Source organism: Carcharhinus amblyrhynchos, chromosome 2, assembly GCF_965287045.1.
Source record: "Carcharhinus amblyrhynchos chromosome 2, sCarAmb.v2.hapA, whole genome shotgun sequence".
Classification (NCBI taxonomy): domain Eukaryota; kingdom Metazoa; phylum Chordata; class Chondrichthyes; order Carcharhiniformes; family Carcharhinidae; genus Carcharhinus; species Carcharhinus amblyrhynchos.
The window spans coordinates 115,518,989-115,540,703 of NC_137325.1; the positions used below are offsets into that span (position 1 = coordinate 115,518,989).

At 43.2% G+C, this 21,715-nt stretch overlaps 1 protein-coding gene and 1 long non-coding RNA gene across 3 annotated transcripts in view; one reads left to right on the forward strand and one right to left on the reverse strand.

Moving 5' to 3' along the window:
* Positions 1-21,715, forward strand: part of apbb1ip (amyloid beta (A4) precursor protein-binding, family B, member 1 interacting protein) — a 129,021-nt gene that overhangs the window by 74,134 nt on the left and 33,172 nt on the right. For both annotated transcript variants that reach the window (XM_080211456.1, XM_080211462.1), the window contains exons 4-7: positions 183-460; positions 3,002-3,079; positions 8,439-8,598; positions 17,744-17,865. In XM_080211456.1, coding sequence (XP_080067582.1) covers positions 183-460; positions 3,002-3,079; positions 8,439-8,598; positions 17,744-17,865 — 638 coding nt within the window. The remainder of the gene's footprint in view (positions 1-182; positions 461-3,001; positions 3,080-8,438; positions 8,599-17,743; positions 17,866-21,715) is intronic.
* LOC145357906 (uncharacterized) overlaps positions 1-21,715 on the reverse strand; it is a 73,112-nt gene that overhangs the window by 22,681 nt on the left and 28,716 nt on the right. The window lies entirely within an intron of this gene.

The following is a 21,715-nucleotide window of genomic DNA, read 5'->3' on the forward strand; positions in this document are numbered from 1 at the left end:
CCTCCCCGTTCCACATAAAACCATTACATCTGGTTGGCAGAGAAGACTTTTACGGCTGCGTTCCAAACAGGTTCAGGAGGTGATTAATCCAACACTGCTCACCAGAACAGATTTTTAAGTTTACAGTTGCTTTGCCTTTTGTGTTAGCGTTCAATTCTACTTTTGATTATTTATTCTGCTAGAGTCTCTCAATGAATTGGAAGACACAGACTTGGATGCCTTAATGGCGGACCTTATGCAGGACATTAGTGAAACAGAGCAAGTCTGCAATGCAAAAGCAATGGCATCTTCATCTCAAGCCTTCACAACAGAGTTTTGGAATTCCACAATGCCAGATTTCTCAGCACTCCACTCACCAGAACCTCCCGCATCACCAAGAAGATGCACAGAGCCCCCAAGCCTAGATTTACCACCACCTCCACCCGACATGTCCCTTCCACCACCACCACCATTAACAGAGGTAAGAATTTTGTTTCCTAGGATAGGAGAACACTTTGAAAATTCATCAAAAAATGCAGGAGGCTCACTTGCTCTGAAGAAAAACATACTGCACAGCTGTCCGTATCAAAGGTCATGTAGTTCAGCACAAGTTTGCCTCTTCAAGAGTTGAGGGAAAAGAGGAAGAAACTGGGTGAAAATATTCTAAAATTAGAAAAAAGGGTAAGTGATAGCATGTGGAGACTTTTGCTGACTGTTTTGATATCTATATTTGGATGAACTGTTGAGAAAACACTTCCTATATTAATGCTCCGGGAAGCCTTAGGAATTATACTGACACAAGCATTTGATTATGTAAAACAGAGTTTTACAGTTCCCAGTCTGGCAGTTAAATATACATCTCGTGTTAGCGATTATAAAAAGAAGCTTAAAGAGATTTTGTTGTCATGACTAGGAGCTTTGCTAGATCTTTACCACTTTATAAAACAGAAGGAGATCTGTGGGCAGTATTGCATCCAGCTCTGGGTGCCACACTTTAAGATGGTGGTCGAGACCTTAGAGGAATGGTATAGGAGAATTTTCAGAATGGGACCACAGCGCTGCGCAGAGACTAGAGAAACTGGGTTAGTTCCCCTTAGAGCAGAGAAGGTCAAAGAGACATTTCAGAAAGGCACGTTGTTGAAGAATAATTGAGAAGAAAGTGCTTCCAGTGGCAGGAGGGTTGCCAACAAAGTACTCAAGTTTAACATAATCTACAAAAGAATCAGGGGTAACATGAAGAAAAAGTATGACGTGAGTTGGCATGACCTGCAATGCACTGTTTGAAAGGAAGCTGAAAGATAATGAATAAAAGTCTTTCTTAGTTAAAAGTTTCCATCTCACTGAGGAGGCTTCAGACCAATCCATATCCAATAACTTGCTCTGAAAACTCTGCTCACATTTTGACAGCTGTGACAAATTCTGCCACAGCAGCTAAGACAGTCCACAAGATTCTAAATCAAACTATAGCATTCTAAATAAAAAACAACACAGAACATTCATTATAAAAAGTCATTTCATCCTATTTCTGTGGTAACAGCTCCTTTAAAAAAATTTCAGGATTCGGATCTGCGTGTTTGCCAAAAACTAATTGGCTGTTCCTTGAACCATACTCTATAGTGTTGTTGAAATCTGTCCATGAGTTTTGAGGTATATAGCTTACAGATAAATAGACTAATAAAAGTGAAAAGATGACCTCTGCCTACCTTCTGTAGTGGAGGTAATAACAGAGGGACCAGCACTGACTCTTCAAGGACTCTATCAGTTCCAACATGTCAACTTGAAAATGTTCTATTCTTCTTCACTCTCTATTAACTAATCATTTATCCATGTTAATATATTACAAATCTAAATGAACCATTTTCTTGCCAGGGAAGGCTGATGGGGAGACCAGTGATGAGGAGGAATGGGAGGAGACTCGTGGTGGGATGCTGGCGGGGAGACTGATGATGGGGAGGCTGGGGGGGAGACTGGTAATTGGAAGGAACGGGGGGAAGGATGGTGATGGGGAGGGCTGGGGGCAATGGTGAGGCAGAGGATGTTGGAGATTGGGCTGGGGAAGAAGATTTCCTTGGGTGTCCTGGAGAGAGAGAACACTCATAGAGTCATAGTCATAGAGGTTTACAGCATGGAAACAGGCCTTTCAGCCCAACTTGTCCATGCCACCCTTTTTTTAAAACCCCTAAGCTAATCCCAATTGCCTGCATTTGGCCCATATCCCTCTTCATCCATCTTACCCATGTAACTATCTAAATGCTTTTTTAAGATACAACATTGTACTCTACTACTCTACTACTACTACCTCTGGCAGCTTGTTCCAGACACTCACCACCCTCTGTGTGAAAAAATTGCCCGTCTGGACACTTTGTATCTCTCCCCTCTCACCTTAAACCTATGCCCTCTAGTTTTAGGCTCCCCTACTTTTGTGAAAAGATATTGACTATCAGCTGACCTGAGCCCCTCATTATTTTATAGACCTCTATAAGATCACCCTTCAGCCTCCTGCGCTCCAGAGAAAAAAGTCCCAGTCTATCCAGCCTCTCCTTATGACCCAAACCATCAACTCCTGCTGCTTATGGCCTACAATAAGTACTAAAACAGCCAAATTTCTTGGGGAGCAGACAGTACTGGTTAGGAATCCCACAGCTCAGGCCTCCCCTTTGCTTATTGTTAAACTTAACTCATTGCACTGACGATAGCATCAGGCCGCTAGCTAGACCCCATCTGCCTTTTGTAGCTGCCTTGTCGGTGGTCTGAGTTTGGGACTTTAAAACTAAGTTGCGGATGTGAGGTCAAGTTGTCCAATCCAGATATTTTACTGCCTCCTGTGACTTTTTCCCGCTTGTCAATGCACGGTTTCCATCTGAAGGGGTTTGGAAGCCTCTTCCCTGACTGCATTGTGGTCATGGTAACAAAACCATTGCATCCCTCAGAAAGAAAGAAAAGGATTTCTGTATTTACTTGGTGCCAAAAATTTATGAATCCACTGAGCTTTTCCTTGTTATAAAGGATTTTTGTTTTGCAGGAAGAACAAGAGGCCCAGGCAAAAGCTGACAAGATCAAACTTGCTTTGGAGAAGCTAAAGGAAGCAAAGGTCAAAAAGGTCAGTGCGTTACAAATATGCTATTCTAGTGGTTATAATACGGGGCCAGCAACTCCAAGGTCATGAAGTCAAATCGCAGTCTGCCAAGTTTTGAAATTATATTTTAATAATTTGGTGACTCATGGACAATAGTCCACATCATACCAGTGATTCTAGAAGCCCTCAGAGGAACGAGGGATGGCATGGCATCCACTTCCGAGGTAAAACAATCCAGTTTGCTTCCAGGATCTACAGGTTAATTCCATGCTCCATAGAGGGAAAGAGAACTTTTCTGCAAGATCATCCAAACCCTTGGTGAATTCCCCTGGGAACATTGTCACTTCTCTTCATCCACAGCCTGGTAAAGAGGAGCAGGCTCCAGTTACAGTGGGGCAAAGGCAGCAATACAAGAACCTGACAACAAAGAAAGACAAACTGACTCCACACAGAATAATCTGTAGAAAAGTGACACTACTTTTGCCAGTGAAATTCAGATGTATTTATAAATTTGGTACCCTTCTATTGTATTTACACTAAATTTGCTTGCGTGCTCACTGCGATCCATATGGTTGTGGAAAATCATGACCCCCATTGCCAAATAAAAAGAGCAGTATAATCTCTAATCCACAGGTTGGCATAGTATTAGGGTGTTCAAGGTTGAAAGGGGCTGGAGAAACAGTACCACCCACATGTTAATGTAAGAGAGTGTCACATGACTGAGAAGTTAGCAGGAGAAGGCTCATGGCTTAGATTAGGAATACCTGTTGAGCATCTGTAACTAGAGATGTTCATACAATAAACTAGTTATTGTTCAGGCATACCTATGTCTCTGCAATTGTTCTTTAGCCAGGAATGACCAATATACAATACGGGGCGGCAATGAGATGCCAAAATGTGCGAAAATCAACTTTAAAGTTTGAAAGTATGACCTGAAGAAAGGTGCCAAACCTGAAAACAGTTGAAAATTGCCAAAAGTGCTGCAAAGAAACAAAGAACAAGAGCAAAGGATAAAGAAAAATACAGCACAGGAACAGGCCCTTCGGCCCTCCAAGCCTGTGGTGGTGATCATGATGTCTTAACTGAACGAAAAACAAACCTTCTGACCTTACTCAGACTGTATCCCTCTATTCCCTCCCTGTTGATATAACCATCCAGATGCCACTTAAATGTTGCTAATGTGCCTGCTTCTACCACCTCCTCTGGCAGCACGTTCCAGGCATCCACCATTCCCAGCACATCTCCCTTAAACTTTCCCCCTCCCACCTTGAACCTGTGCTCCCTTGCAATTGACATTTCCACCCTGGGAAAAAGCCTCCAACTATCCACACCTCTCATAATTTTGTAGATCTCTATCAGGTCATCCCTTAGCCTTTGCCTTTCCAGTGAAAACAATCCTAGTTTATTCAACCTCTCCTTATAACCAACACCTTCGAGACCAGGCAACTTCATAATGAACCTTCTTTGCACTCTTTCCAAAGCTTCCACAACCTTCCAGTCATGTGGTGATCAGACCTGCACACAATGTGGCCCAACCAAGATTTAATATAACTGCAACATGATTTCCCAACTCTTGCAGACATGCAAGCTGAGAGGCAGGGAAGAAATCATGTTCAGTTTACTAGGAGCTACACCACAACATGTAGTGGTCCGTGAAAAATCCTGATCCAGCAGCAGAATCAAAGGACCCAGCAATGATCAAGGTTGGGTGAACAAACAAAGAACAAAAAAAATGACAACTAAAATTCCCTATCCTTCTGGGTACCATATCCCTCTATTCCCATCCTATTCATACACCTCAAACCTTGAAAAAGACTTAAGAGTTTCAAAGTACTGGCAGTGTAAGCAGGCAGCACTGGTAGCAATTCCAGTTAAATGAGAGTAGGTTTCGATACATCCCTCAGCCTGGCTCCACGTTCAGCACTGTGATAAGTGGCAACTGTGTGGCAGTAATTTTTTTTTAAATCAGCGCTCAAAAATGATCCCCCCAGTGGGAGGAAAGTAATGAAGCTTTAATTATTACTTCCAGCGATTAATTTCAAAATTCTGCAAAGTTGCAAACAATGGCCTGCAAGAACTGCAGGATGCTTTCCATCCTGTAAAAGGATTGGACAATTTAGAAAGATGTGCAGAATTATTTAAACTCCCTTTATCAATCACAAGCTGAAGAATTCTGTTTTATTTATTAAAGTTTCCATTTCCCCGGTTACTTTAATGAGTGGGTGACGGGGGTCGGGCCTTGGTGGGATTGTTGTCAATGCAGATCCGATGGGCTGAATGGCCTTCTCCTGCATCCTAGGGTCATTTAGTTTATGAGTAAGTGAAAAATTGTGGTTAACAATGAAAGATGCACTGATTCAGTTTCCTCTCAGTTATTCATATCTACTTCTCGATTAATGTTCTCCAACGCAAGAAAGTAACGATTTACTTGCTGCAGCCAGCATCTTGGTGTTCTGCACTCCACCACAGAGTGTTAAGGAAATGGTTTGTTCATCCTCAGTTCCTAATCTGACTTGGACCATCTGGAGGAAATGAAGCACTTCCCCAAGAAACAGGGAAGAACCAAACCAAAGGTTAAATCAACCTGCACCTGCTGTTCTTGCATACTTCCTACCGATTGCCTCCAAAGCTCCGCTAAAAGAACAGATGGCCTACCTGCCATTTCCTATGGTAGTGGATGGACAGCAATTTACTCGGATTGAACACTGGCAATGATAAAACCTTTGGTCTGATTTTCCCAGCAGTGTGATAGCAGGCTTGGAGGCAAAGGACCTGTACGTTCCTCATCAGCGGCAAAGGGTAGACACCTCTGAGGGTGACTCCATGTTGAGGCATCTTCATTGTCCCTGACCTGATTCAGCAGCATCCGCTTCTCCCAATTGAATTGCTGAGACTCCAGAACTGACAGCCGTTCAATTGGGCCAGCAACATCCAAGGCTCACCTGCCTGGAGGCAGCAAATTAGGAGGTGATCCCCAAGAGCATCACACTGTCAGACTTTGCCACTAAATGCAGAAGTCCTGCTTTGAAGTCCTTTTTTTGATCCTTGCATTGGAATCCCGTAGTGAGAAAATCCAACCTATTATCTTCAGACCCTGCTGAAAATCAGAGCAATTACTGAAATCGGGAAAGATTTACCACGTGTACCATGTAGTCAAATTATAAAGACATTTAGCAAGGGCATGTGTACAATTTTGCTACTGTTATAATCCCTGTTGAGACCAATAACTTTTAATTAAAAAATCCTGAATTCTCAGTGACCGACTAAAGGATCATATGACAAGATTTTGTTTTTTAAGACTTATACTGTAACAAACTACAATCAAAATCAACTAAACGTTACTTAGTCGGCAACTAACATACAAACTAAATAAAGCATATCCCTCTTAACTTCTTAACGTAACAGAAAACTCCACATCACATTTATACATCATACTGCATTCCCTGTAGAATTATAATATTGACAGGGACTAATCCAAACGTACTCCCATCTTACTACAGCTTGTTTTGCCTCATTTTGCTGGGTCATGATGTCCAGTCTCCACTGAAAGTTGTTTTCCTCCGTCTACTGAGATTTCCTGAACGAAATCCAGCATCAAGGCCCAGTCCAGTGACTCCTTCCAGCCACACCAAGGTGTATATCCAGCACCGTTAAATCTTCACAGGTTCCAGCTCTTTGAGCAAAGATTGAGCAAAAAGCCACATTCTGCCTGGTGGCTAATAGAGAACAGCCTGTTCCCCTGATGTTCACAGCAGCTGCTGTTTCCCTGTATGCGTCTGTCTCTCTCTCTCTCTCTTTCTGTCTAGGACACCTCCCTCCCTGTTCAGGATCTCTAAGCCACTAGCTGGAATTCTTTAAGGCTAATAAAGGTCTCACTCACTGGTCAGAGAACCAGAGGGAAACCCCCATCAATTTGATAACTGACACCCAAAGGAATCAAAGGCGTTTCAAGGATGCTGCTTCCATGGAAATGGTTGCCTCTACAATGGTGGCAAAGGGCCTTACCACCAGTTGTAATTGTTGGCCTGTCTTCAAAGTTGGACCTTCCTTGCAATTGAGATCCCAAGCAGTGGATGTCCAGCCTGCCAAGAACTATGTTAGTCAGTCACAGGCTAGTAGCTCCTCATGCTGCCAGTGCCAGTAGGAGTGATGGCAGCTGGCAGTTTTGCACCCACCAGAAGTCCACAGGGACCGTGGGGTGGAGGGAGAGCATGAGTATTGGAGGGTAGGGTGAGAGGGGATGACTTTCAGTAGTATTCCCACCCTCCACCTGATGCCAGAGCCCTCACTCAGACAAAGTACCTGATCATGACCCTTCCCCTGGGAGACCACAGGCAAATCTGGCAGAATTTGCTGGACAGCCTTCCCAAACCCTGGGAAAACCACGCAGCATACTGTTAATCCCTCAATCACCATTAAATTGCAGTGGGTTCAGGGATAGTGGTGTAAATTGGCTAATTAATGAACCTAATTCACATCTTACTGCCGTCAACTAGTAATGCCTCGTCAGCCCCTTCCACTCTTTGGTTTCATCAATGGAGGTTGTGGCACTGACTCTTATCATGATTAAATGGAGCAGGCCAGCATATTTCCCATTGCGATGGGCTGTATTAAATCCAGCCCAGTAAGTCTGCAAGCAGCAACAACAACTACCTCTCCCTTTTTGTTCAACTGTTAAATCTAACACAATTTTAAATAAGTTTTGACCTGGGTCCATGTCTTCATAGCAACCAGATTACCTGGGCATGTATCTGTAACACAACATGTTAAAAAGAATAATGTCTTTCACCTTGCGCCTGAAAGCATATATAGTCAATGAAATGTTTGAAATGCAATTACTGTTTTAATGTTGGACCCAGAGAAAATCTTCCCTCTCTATTAAGATGAAAAAGTACAACTTGATAGAAGTTGCTGTGGACATGGAGAAATTAGGAGCCTGGGAACTTGAGTAAAATATTTGGCCCCTTGTGCCTGTTCTGCCACCTTTTGGTTTGACTAAGTTTGATCTATGACATAGCTCCATCACTCCTTTGACCCACATTCTGGCTATCAAAAATCGATCAATCTCAGATTTATAATATATTATTGATCTAGCACTGACATATTCAAAAAGACTTCCAAACTTGGATCACCCTTTCCCAAATGATGTGCTGCTAATTTTCAGAATTTTTTCTTTGTCCTAGACTTTGCTGCCAGCAGAAATAGTTTCTCTCTATTGACCTTTTTTGTTCCCATTAGTACAGTAGCTTGAAAACTTTGGCCAAATCATCCCTTAACCCTCTACATTGTAAGGAATTGTACCTAGCTGTATTTGTATATCTAAATGCTGGTTGGCAGGTCATTCAAGTGTGTTCCCTCACAATCCCTGTCTTTTACCCTTCAGCTGGTTGTCAAAGTCCTGATGAATGATAGCAGCAGTAAAACGCTGATGGTTGATGAAAGGCAGACTGTGCGAGAGATTCTGGACAATTTATTTGAGAAGTCTCACTGTGACTGCAACGTGGATTGGTGTTTGTATGAAAAAAATCCCGAGCTACAGATTGGTAAGATGTGGAATTTTAAAGAACTTTGCCCACCAGTCAGTTTGAAGCCATAGCTTTATAGCCTATTAATGATTCTGTGCAATTTCAATAACGTTATTTTTTAAAGTGATAACTTCTAAACTAAATGGGGAATATCTTTAACTTTGAATTGATTCTGAAACCCTTCCTCCTCTTTCTGTATGTTAATGTTTCTTCCTCCCTAACTGAAAACTTCTTCATTTATGCGGAGACCAAAGTCGGAAACAATCGTCAGATTTACACAGTTCTTTATTGGTTTCCTGGAATCAAAGACCAAGAGCCTCTTGTTTCTCAGAACAACCTACATGCTGGATTCTGGCCTTCCACCTCAGAACCCACCTGATTCATTCAAATTCTTTAGGGAAGAACAAAGGTCTGACCTTCACGTACTCCAAACCCACAGCAATGTGGTTGACTTTTAACTGCCCTCTGAAACAGCCTAGCACGCCACTTAGTTCACAGGGCAGTTAGGGATGGACAATAAGTGCTGGCCCAGCCAGCGATGGCCACATTCCATGAATGAATATTTTGAAATGTGGCAGGTTGGGATCCGGCTGCCTAGGAGCCATGCCAGGGATGTAGCCAGCAGCTCCGCTATACCAAATGCCAACTGCCATGAATCAAGAATCACCTCAATCACATAACCCTTAAGATCCACATCAAGTGCTCAATTCCTACTTTTCTTAGCTTCATGGGATTGTTAGAGGCAGCAGTAAGTGAATGATTAGAACACACATTTAGCTACCAGATGTTGACATGAGTGTTAGGAAAGGGTAGAACAGTGGTTTGTATCTGACTATTGATAATGTTACATTCAAACATGCACTTGGTTTTGTCCATTGCTGCTTATTCTTGGAAGTTGTTTTGTGCATTGTCACAGCTGCATGATTATTTCTGTTACAGATGGAGACCAATTTGGCTCTGGTTATGATTTCTGGCTAAAAAAAACTCCCCCCTCATATCCTTTGATCCCTTTCACCCCAAGAGCTACATCTCAATCCTGCTTGAAAACATTTGGCATCAACTGCTTTTTGCAAATTCCACAGGCTCACCACTCTCTGAGTGAAGAAATTTCTCCTCATTTCAGTTCTAAAAGGTTTACCCCATATCCTTAGACTGTGACCCCCGGGTTCTGAACACCATCAGGAACCTCCTTTGTGCATCTACCCTGTCTAATCCAGTTAGAATTTTATTATTTTCTCTGAGATCCCCCTTCATTCTTCTAAACTCCAGCAAATATCATCATAACCAACTCAATCTATCCTCATACATTAGTCTGGTAAACCTTCTCTGCATTCCCTCTACAACAAGAACATCCTTTCTCAGATAAGGAGACCAAAACTGCACACAAAAGTCCAGGCGTGGCCTTACCAAGACCATGTATAAATGGAGCAAGAGATCCCTGCCCCTGCACTCAAATCTTCTCACTATGAAAGCCAACATATCATTTGCCTGTCTCACAGCCTGCTGCACTTGCATGTTTACCTTCAGTGACTCAGGGCACAGAGGTCAGCATTGCTGCCTTATAGCTCCAGCGAACTGGGTTCAGTTCCGGCCTTGGGTCACAGTTTGTATGGAGTTTTTATGTTCTTCTCTTGTCTGCATGGGTTTCTTCTGGGCAATCTGGTCCCTCCCACAGTCCAAAGATGTGCAGGTTAGGTGGATTGGCAAAGCTAAGTTGTCCCTTAGTGTTAGTAGGGTAATCATGTGGGGTTATGGGATAGGCCTGGGTGGGATTGTTGTCAGTGCAGGCTCGATGGGTCAAATGGTCTCCTTTTCACTGTAGGGATTCTATGATTCAATCTGCATTTATTATGAAATATGGTGGTGACGTTGTATTTTATTATTCATGTATTCAGGTTGGATGTGTGCCTGTTTTGTGCTTGATTATTTATGGAAAGGTTTTGTGCATTGTTAATATTTGTCTTCTTCTGAATCTACACTTATTCTCTGGTTTGTCAGTCATGGAGATGAGTCATACAGAAATGGGCATACTAATTTGATGTTGACTTAACTCAAGTGGTGATAAGGTCATAGTCTTGTGGCCTAAAGAGGCTGATGCATTGTCATGTGCTTTGATAGGCATCGGGTTCAGATTATCTGGAGGAGGAGGAGATAAACAAGTTGGGTGTGATAGCTGGTGTAGCGAGGTGCCCTGTGGCAGTATGGGCTCCTACAAGTGGTAGCACGTCTGAGCTGGTATTATCCATGGGCTCCAAGGCCTGCAATTCAAGATATTTTGGTGCAATGGCCTTCTCTGTAGTCCAAACTGGGTCCTTTGTGGCTGGCAAAATCTTATAATGTGCATGCTGTTCACTCTGCTGCATACTGCAGGGTGAATGCATCATGGCAACTTCCTGTATGCTGCGCATTGACCTACACTGCCCCCGGCTGGACAATCCTCATTTCCAGTAAATGAAGCCCTTCCTGTCGTAGGGTAGTGGGTTCCAAGTTGGTACCTTGAGAACTATATCAGTGCCAGTGATAGCTCCCTGCATCTTGGGGAAGCCAGCAGACATGCAGAATTGCTGCGTGCATCAAGGTACTACCCAATGTCCATCAGGAAAAGGCAACTAGCCATTACAGCCTTTATAGATCCCTGGCGGATATCACAAGGCTCCCCTTTGGCTAACTAAAAGATGTGTAACCTAACAATATTCAAGGCTGTGTGCCTTTCATCTGTAATGCTAACACTCTGCAGTTGACTGCAGCTTGAGGTTATTTTTCCAAAATGTCATACATGTGTTCAATGGCTTCCTTATAGAAGGGCAATCACCTGATATGTAGCTCCCAAGAAAGACTTTGGTACAACCTATTTTTTTGTAGGGCTGCTAGTAGAGAACGGCAGCTGTGCTTTGCCATGATGTCTGAATCTCATTGTACTCTTGTCTCTGCTGTAGCTCTCACTTCTGCAATACGACAGAATGCAGAGATATGCCCATTGGGTAGCCCAGACCTACTGCTCAATCAGCCTGAACACGTTGGGAAAGTTGGTGCATCAAAAAACTTTGAAGCGATGAGGCTGAAAGCACTGTAGCATTTTATAATGCAGGAAATGCAATTTGCCTCAGTTGCGGGGAAGGGGGAGGGTGGAATTCCACCCCTGTCTTCAGCAGGCGGGAAGGATGGAGGGGTGGAGAATAGAGGGGGAGCCCCAAAACTGCTTTCACACCGACAGGATTTCCCTGCTCGATCAGGGGTAGTGCTGAGTGGCAGTGCCGAGTGATCATGCCTCAGGGTGGTGCTGGGACTTCCATGTCCATGGGGTGGGGTTTTTTTAATTCTATTATTATCTTTTCGACAATTTTAAAAGGGACGTCTCACCCTTTTTTTTTATTAAGTGTCAAAAAACAGTGAGAAAAGCTGGCAATGAAGCCAACAGGCTACACACTGCTTTTCCTGTCTGAATTGACAGCCAAAAAATGAGAAAAACTCCTCCTTACATCTTTAAACAACAGATATCGAATTAGGCAGCACTGGATTCTGACAAACCAATGATGGAAGTGGCCAGTTAGGATGACAGGACATTCATATGGTGATTTCTGAGCATAAAAGCATTGGCAAACACTTGCAATGCATTTGTGCAATAAAATGACCACTTGCACACCACTTTTATGATGGGAAAGTATGATATGAAATTACAGGGTATTTGACCCGAAGATGAACTCAACTCAATGACGTGTAAGCGACAAGGTGCCAGAAGTGAACAGTCAGCCACCCAGGTGGAGATACTCTGATGTGCTGGTGCTACTGAAAAGCCCTTTATATACAAATACGCATAATTAAACGTGTCATAGGTTTCCATCGGGAAGAAATGTTTGACATTGTGTTATAATGTCATCTTGTCACTATAAAATATGTATTCTCGCAGCATTGTCCTATCAACAAATATTATAAATATGCTAAATAGCTCAAGGCATGATTATGATTCACTGTCAACCACAGTGGGGCTGCTCAGCTGACTCATGGAATGACAAAGCCACCCGAGGTAGTTGGTCAGCTTTACATGTGGAGGCGATTACATTGCACTGTTAGGTGCCAATTATGTCCAACAGCAGCAGTAGGCTTTCGGAATTAATGTGTTTGCCAGAGTACTTCTAACTCTATCCAATTAGTTGAAACTGCTCTGTATTGTAAAACCAGTGAGAAAATGATTCTTGTCTCCACAGTTATTATTCTGCACAAGTTTTTAAATGTCAATGCTGGTCAGTTTTATGAGCCATCACTTTTATCTCTGATTATAATCATTTTCACCCAGCTTGCTACTTGCCTGTTTCTCTCTGCTAATTTACCCAAGTGCACAAGAGTGGAATCAATGACTGTGATATCTTTAAAAGCTATAATGAGATTAACTCCCTATTGACTTTTTGTAGCACCCTGATTTGAGAGCCTGGAAGATAGGCGTAATCTGCATTGGGACAGCTCCTATCGGTCCATATTTAAAACGGAAGTTGCTAAAGATATTCCTGAATAAGAATACAGGAACTCATTATTATTAAAACGTAATGTGAATGTTAATGAAATGAATCAGCCGAACCCAAACCCCTGACTGCCTGTTGCCAATCCACCATCTGTATGTAATGTCTCCTTCTTACCCAAAGGAAAAGGTTCTGTGGCTGTGAGTCGCACGAAGTGCCTCAGAGGGACTATTTTAAGCTTTAATGAAGTGACTGAAACTGTCTCAATACTGGGCTACTGCAGCTTATTTTTGGCACAGATGCAGTTTAAGAATTTGCAAATGGCATACGATCACAGCCCCAAATTGTTAGGCATTAGAATCCATGACTTTTAGGATTATCCGTGATGAAGTTAGGGAGGTCAGGGACGTTTCAGATGATGACGAATGGAAACTTGGTCTGAATACAACTCTGTAAACTTGAAACATGGCACCGCTACAAAATCTCTGCTATACTCAACAAGAGGCCTTACAGTTACACACATTTAAGAGGTAACAATATCATTGCGCAGACGTTTGTCATGCTGTTATTTGGACCACACTAGGGTGTCACACACTGGAATAAGGTTGAAGGACATGCTATATGTCATGGCTGAAGAAAGAAGTATAGGCCTATCTATGAAAGAGAACTGAGGGAGAAGGTAAGGGGGAATTAACAGAAGGAAAACAACATTGATTCACCAGAAACTAATTGAGTAGGTCTTTCCCTGAGGTTAATATCTTTCTGATTCACTTAATGTCCTTTTCCAACTTTTTAAAGCAAAATTATTGTGTGCAGATGCGGTGATTGCCTTTCAGGGCAACACAGCAGAGTAAGGGTCACATGGCCTGTGTGACCAATGGGAATGCAGAGTGTAGATTCACCCCAAGGAGTGGAGCCCTATAGGCAAGAAGACATTTTGGGAGCAAGCTACAGCCATCTGTGGAATTCCCTGTCCATTGAAGCAGTTGAGGCTACCTCAAGGAATGTTTTTAAGGCAAGGATAGATAAATTTTTGAACAGTAAAGGAATTAAGGGTTACGGTGAGCAGGCGGATAAGTGGAACTGAGTTCACTAAAAGATCAGCCATGATCTTACTGAATGGCGGAGCAGGCTCGAGGGGCCAGATGGCCTAGTCCTGCTCCTATTTCTTATGTTCTTATAAGGCTGTACAATTCTTATTAATAAAAAGATTTTGTGTTCACTGATGAAGTCTGTGAAAAAGTATCTTTACAGCAATTTAACTGAGGGAGGATTTCCAGACTACAAAGTTCAAAAGTAATACACGCCCAGGGGTAGGTGGCTTGTATCTCACTGAGCTATGGGAGGCATGTCATATACTGTCAATGAATACGAAGGGGTCGCTGGATGCTGGGGAGGTGTCAATAGATTAGAAACAAGCCAATGTGGTACCCATATTCAAAAAGGACATTAATTCAAATTCAGCCCTTATTTCAATTCTATATAAAATAATCACATTGATTATTAAGCTAATGTGGAAAATCATCTGTCCAATATAAGCTTAATTAGCAGTAGTCAACATGATTACTGACTGCTTTGAGGAAATGACATCCTAAATGAGTTGTGATAAGCATATGAAATGTCATAGAATCTTAAAATCACTTCATTGCAGAAGGAGGCTATTCGGCCCATCAAATCTACACCAACTACAATCCCACCTAGCCCTATTTCTGTAACTCCACGTATTTACGCTGCTGATCCCCCTGACACTACAGTCAATTTAGCCTGGCCAATCAACCTAACGCACACATCTTTGGACTGTGGGAGGAAACCAGAGCACCTGGAGGAAACCCATGCAGACACAGGGAGAATGTGCAATCTTAATACAGTCAGTGACCCGAGACCAGAATTGTCCCTGGCGCTATGAGGCTAACCACTGTGCCACTGTGCCGCCCCAAGTTAAAATTCCATCAAGTTTCACAGAGAAAGCTGTTAGTTAATCTAAAGCTGCAGGAATTCAGGCTCAGTATGTATAAGATATTGAGGGGGTAAGTACTCATTGGGATATATCCCCAGAGTCTGTGCTGATAATATGAAAGTAGGAGAGACAGTGAAATTGAGCTGGTAGGTCAGAAAGTTACAGCATAAATTATACAAAATAGGTAACTAAGCAGATAATGCCAGATGAATTTTAACACAGTAAAATTATGCAAGGCAACACATTGAGCTGGATTTTCAGCACTCTGAAAATTGGTTTGGGAGGCAGGAGGATGTGTAAAATGGTGGCAGAGTGTGTTGCAGGGGCCTTTTACTTAAACTTCAACAATATCAGTGAGTAAATTCCTGAAAGGTGCCAGTAAGCGGGTTGATGGGTTCTTGATAAGAGAGGGGATTAAGGGTTATGGGGAGAGGGCGGGAAAGTGGAACTGAGCCACAACAGATCAGCCATGATCTTATTGAATGGCGGGGCAGGCTCGAAGGGCTAGATGGCCTACTCCTGCTCCTATTTCTTATGTTCTTATGTTCTTATATATGTAACTTGGAGCTGCCATTGATTCTGCTTGCTCCTCAGTAGTGGTCTGTAGCGATGTGGGGCTGGATTCTCTGACTTTGCCCGCTGCTGAGATTCTCCAGTTCTGCTGCAGTGAATGGAGATTTGGATGAGTGCCAAATTCTCCATTCTCGCTGGCACTGGTAGCGGGGAGGGGGGAACATGCGGGAGAATGCCAGCTATCATTTCTTGGTATAAGAGATCCCCAACCTATGTATGTGTTGTGCTCTGATAAGTGGAGGTACAACATTCACTCTCCTGTAATATGTGATCCCACAAAGCTTCAATCATGAAGAAGCTCAATAGAAACCATGATAATAATAGGACTTTGAGAAATATCTGTACCTATTAAAACAAAACTCTCTTCCAATTTAAATGTAGTCATTAACCAGAGTAAATCTCTTAATGGAGTTTTGGTGCCAAGGTGAATATTTTGTAGGATTCTTCTATCATATTAACTCAGAAAAGTAAAATAACCTAGTTGGTCAGCTGTGGACTCATACTTTGTTTGAATACTCTGTAACAAATGGATTATTTTTCATATTGGCAGTCACCTCATGGTTCTGATATTGATCTAGAGGCAATGAATTCATAATAACCCTGTGGCAAATTTTCAAAGTGTGATGTAGCCATCTGGTACTACTTGAAGAATAATACAACAGCATTTATCTGAGATCAATGTGGTAAAGACTTCACAAAAAAATCACAACGACCCTATACTTGATGAATGAGTCATTGTAATGTGGGGATGAGGGGAAAAAATCTGACCTTAAAATGATTTTCAATTACAATTACTGTCTAAGGATTGTTTGATCTTAAGATGGATTCAATCTTACAGCATTAACCTGAGACTTGATATTTACTCTGCAATTATTTTGGGCAACAGTCTTTTGAAGCACACTTGAGTTAATAGTAAAGCTGACTGTGACTTTGATCCCTCTGCCTCTAGTTTCTTCCTAACAGTGCTATTTCTTTGCCAAATCAGGAGTAAGAATTGTTCAGGGTAATGCATATTTCATCATCATCAATGTATTCAGAAAGTAATTGCGGCCTTGCTATATACAGCAACTAGAACTGCCTTTTCCCCTGTAATTACCAGTAATTGATACTGCCTCTGACTGGAGTTTCAAAGAGTAAAAGTTATAAATTGCATCCATATATCGTAAGATTTTAGATCTTAAATTGGGTGAAAATGAACTTCAACTCAGACTTATTTACATTTTGCTCATTCTTTTGAAGTGTTCACGTGGGGATGGTGGTCATTTGTGATTTCTCGAGAGGTGGATCCCATTGCTTCATTTGAGAGTCTGAAATATTTAAATAGAGCAATGTGAACTACAGGGCGGAGATCAGCATTGTAACACTGAAAAAAATTAGATGGGCATTTTTACTCATTATACCACAATGCTGCATGGGCTAAGTGGCAGCTGAGGAGTGCGCAGATTTATCACCTTAAAATCATAATACAAGATGCTGCTGGGCACTATATTAATCAATGTCGGCCAGCTTGCTTTGTGGTACTCTGCTAACAGAGCAGAATTACAGCATATGTTTATACACAATGTCCAGCAGCCGAGCAAGCGAATTGTAAACTTCGAGTTAGAGAAAAGAGAAGTAGAATTTTATCCAAGTTAGAATCAGAATCATAAAATCACTCCCTAGAGTGCAGAAAGAGGTCATTCAGCTCATCGAGCCTGCACCAACAGCAATCACACCCAGGTCCTATCCCCGTATCCCCACACATTTACCCTGCTAACCCTCCTGACACTAAGGGGCGATTTAGCACGGCCAATCCACCTAACCCACACATCTTTAGAGTGTGGGAAGAAACTAGAGTAAGCAGAGGAAACCCTGCATACAGGGGGAGAGAGAATCCAGGTCCCTGGCACTGTGAGGCAGCAGTGCCAACCATTGTGTCAACATGCCACCCTTTGAGTCATCTTATACCTGTGACCCAACCCCTTAAGAGAAAATGAATTACTGTTAAAGTACAGTGAATGTTAAGCCATTTTGAGTGCAGTATTCCCATAAATCAGGATGAGATCGGTGATCAGTGGATATGCATCTGATAGTGCTAGTTGAAGGAGCAATGTTGCATTTTTGATTGTAGCGTATTATCTTATAGTTTTGTGGGAATGAAGGTCTGACTTTCTGATTTTTCCCTTTCGCTCCCCCCCAGAGAGATTTCTGGAAGACCACGAGAACTTGGTGGAGACTCTGTCGCATTGGACACGTGACAGTGAAAACACACTTCTGTTTGTTGAACGAAAAGACAAGTACAGTGTCTTTAAAAATCCTCAGGTGAGCAAAAGAAATAAGAAGAAACCGTTTGAATGGTTGGCAATCCATCGGATGGGGAGCAGTCCAGAAGAGGCTGCAGCATCAGAGAAAATTGGGAAGGAGGTTTCAATCTGTGGGATTTAATCTAAATAGCCTTTCCTATACAAGGGGAGAGATGGGGTCCATTGATAGAAGGCCTGAGGGATATAAAGGCTAGGGAGGCCATCAAAGGCCTCAGTTTGGATAAGAGGTTTAATGGGACAGGACTCAGAAGCCTCAGGTGGAGATGACAGGCCTTCAGGTGGATGGAATGTAGAGATCAGATTTTTATCTCCCTGTCTCACCCAAAACTGTTTTTATTGAGAGGTTAAAATCCCTGATATCATAGGCATCTCATGGCTACAAGAGGATTTTGACATTCAATGGCATTACCATGCTGAATTCCCCACTATACCGGGGCTTGATGGATTGAATTATAAGCAGAGGCTGAACAGACTGGGACTTTTTTCTCTGGAGCGTAGGAGGCTGGGGGGTGAACTTACAGAGGTCTTTAAAATAATGAGGGACATAGACAAAGGTCGGGGAGTCTAAAACTAGAGGGCATAGCTTTAAGGTGAGGAGGAGAGATACAAAAGTGTCCAGAGGAACAATTTTTTCACACACAGAGGGTGGTGAGTGTCTGGAACAAGCTGCTAGAGGTTGTAGTAGAGCCAGGTCCAATTTTATCTTTTAGAAAGCATTTAGACAGTTACAGGGTACAATGGGTATGGAGGGATATGGGCCAAATGCGGACAATTGGGATTAGCTGAGGGGTTTGGAAAAAAAAGGGTGGCATGGACAAGTTGGGCCGAAGGGCCTGTTTCCATGCTGTAAACCTCTATGACTCTCTGACTCTATAAACATTCCGGGGATTACCATTGACCAGAAACTGAACTGGATTGGCCATGTAAATAATAAACAAGAGTAGATCAAAGGCCATGAATCCTGTAGCGAGTAACTCACCTTCTGACTCTTCAAAGTCTGTCCACCATTTACAAGGCACATGTCAGGAATGTGATGGAATACTCTCACTTGCCTGGATGTGTGCAGCTCCTTCAACACTCAAAAAGCTTGACACCATTCAGGACAAAGCAGCCCGCTTGATTGACACCCCATCCACAAACTTCCACTTCTTCCATCACCGACACATGGGTCAGATTTTTACCACCCCGCCTGCCACAATGTTCAGAGAAGGTGAGGGGCAGACAAGGAAAGGTCTGTTGACCTTGGGTGGGATTTTATGGTTTTGGGACGAACGAGGTCGTAAAATCCTGCCCACAGTATTAACGCCTACACCATGAGCTCTTATTTTATGTAGCAACCTTTAATGTGGCACTTTATTAAATGCCCTCTTGGAAAGTACATTGCATTTACAGTTTCTTTGTTATCCATGTTACTTGTTGACTCCTCAAAGATAGCTAATCAATTAGTCAAGCGTGAGTCCTCTTTCACAAAACCATGATGACTCTGTACGATTGCATTGAGATTTTCCAATGCCTGCTTAACAATAATTTCTATAATTTTCCTTACGATAGAAATTAGGTTGATTGGCCAGTAGTTTCCTGCTTTCTGTCTCCATTTTTTCTTGAACAGCAGATTTCTATTCACTAATTTCCAATCTGATGGGACCTTTCCACAATCTAGGGAAATTTGGAAAATTGCAACCGATACGTCTCAGCAGCCAAACACTAGGATGTAGGCCATCAGGTCCTGGGGAGATGAGGGGTGGGATTCTCCCAAAAAAATTCTAAGTGTCAAATTCATATAAAAACTAGAGTAAATCCTGCTGCTTTTCTCAGCAGGGTTTTTAAAATGAATCTCCCTCACTCTGAGCATCACAGAGAGCCCTAGAGTGAATCATGCTGAAAAACTGTGGGCAGTGCCTATTCCTGCTGGAGAGGCCAGTAGCACAGCATGAAGCAGTCCACTGCGCATGCGCCAATTTGTCAATGCCAAGATCGGCACTGGCGCATTAGCCCCGCACTGCCAGCCTCCTGATTGCTGGCCAGCTCAACCACTGGCCAGCATCACAAGCCCACAACCCCCTGGGCTTTGCCACTTTGTTCCTTGGGCAGTGCCAGGGGTTCAAGCTGGCACTGTCATGCTGGCAATGCCCAGGGGGCATCCCCCATTACCCCAGACCTCCTGGAGGGGCCTCCACGTGGGGTCAGGCAGCCAGCTCCCTGCTAGTGGGGAGCTGTTGTAAACCCCACTGGAGTGAAATACTCCTGACTGGGGTGGGGGGCAGCGGGCTGGGAGAATCACCCCCAAGATGGTTCATATCTACCTGAGCATGCCTTGGTTTAGTATCTCACCAGAATAAAGACACCTCCAATAATACGGCACTCCATCAGTATTGCTGGAGTGTCAATTTGAATTCTTTTGTGCTCAAGCCCAGCAGTGAGACTTGGAAGGTCAAGTTGCAGTGAAGGTGGGGGCTTAGGGGTGAAGTATGAGTTATATGTTTGCACCACTTAGAGTCAGAGTCATAGAGGTTTACAGCATGGAAACAGGCCCTTCGGCCAAACTTGTCCATGCCACCCCTTTATTTGAAATCCCTAAACTAATCCCAATTGACTGCATTTGGCCCATATCCCTCTATACCCATCGTACTGATGTAACTATCTAAATGCTTATTAAAAGACAAAATTTTAGCCACCCCTACTACTACCTCTGGCAGCTTGTTCTAGACACTCACAACTTCTGTGTGAAAAAATTGCCCCTCTGGACACTTTTGTATCTCCCCCCTCTCACCTTAAACCTATGCCCTTTAGTTTTAGACTCCCCTACCTATAGAACATAGAACATAGAACACTACAGCACAAACAGGCCCTTCGGCCCACGAGTTGCGCCGATCACATCAACACCTATCTATAACCCCCCAATCCCATAAAACCCCATATACTCATCCAGAAGTCTTTTAAAAGACCCCAGCGAGTTCGCCTCCACCACCACTGACGGCAGCCGATTCCATTCACTCACCACCCTCTGAGTGAAAAACTTACCCCTAACATCGCTTCTGTACTTGCCTCCCCGCACCTTAAATCTGTGTCCTCTCGTGGCAACCATTTCAACCCGGGGAAATAGCCTCTGAGAATCCACCCTATCTATTCCTCTCAACATTTTATAAAGTTCTACCAGGTCGCCTCTCAACCTTCGTCTCTCCAGGGAAAAGAGTCCCAGCTCACTCAACCTAACTTCATAAGGCATGCCTCCCAATCCAGGCAACATCCTTGTAAATCTCCTCTGTACCCTTTCAATAGCTTCTACGTCCTTCCTATAGTGAGGCGACCAGAACTGCGCACAGTACTCCAAATGAGGCCTGACAAGGGTCTTATAAAGTTGCAGCATTACCTCCCGATTCCTAAACTCAATCCCTCAATTAATGAGGGCCAGTACACCAAACACCTTCGTGACCACATCCTCCACCTGCGAGGCCGATTTAAGAGTCCTATGGACCCGGACCCCAAGATCCTTCTGCTCTTCAACACTACTAAGTCTCCTGCCCTTGATAGTGTACTCGTTCATCCCATTGGTTCTGCCAAAATGGACAACTACACATTTATCCGCGTTGAAGTCCATCTGCCACTTCTCCGCCCAGTCCTGCATCCTATTTATGTCCTGCTGCAACTTCTGACATCCTTCCAGACCATCCACAACACCACCGACCTTTGTGTCATCAGCAAACTTACTTACCCATCCCTCCACTTCCTCATCCAGGTCATTTATGAAAATGACAAACAGCAAGGGTCCTAGAACAGATCCCTGGGGCACTCCACTGGTGACTGACCTCCATGCCGAAAAAGACCCATCCACAACCACTCTCTGCCTT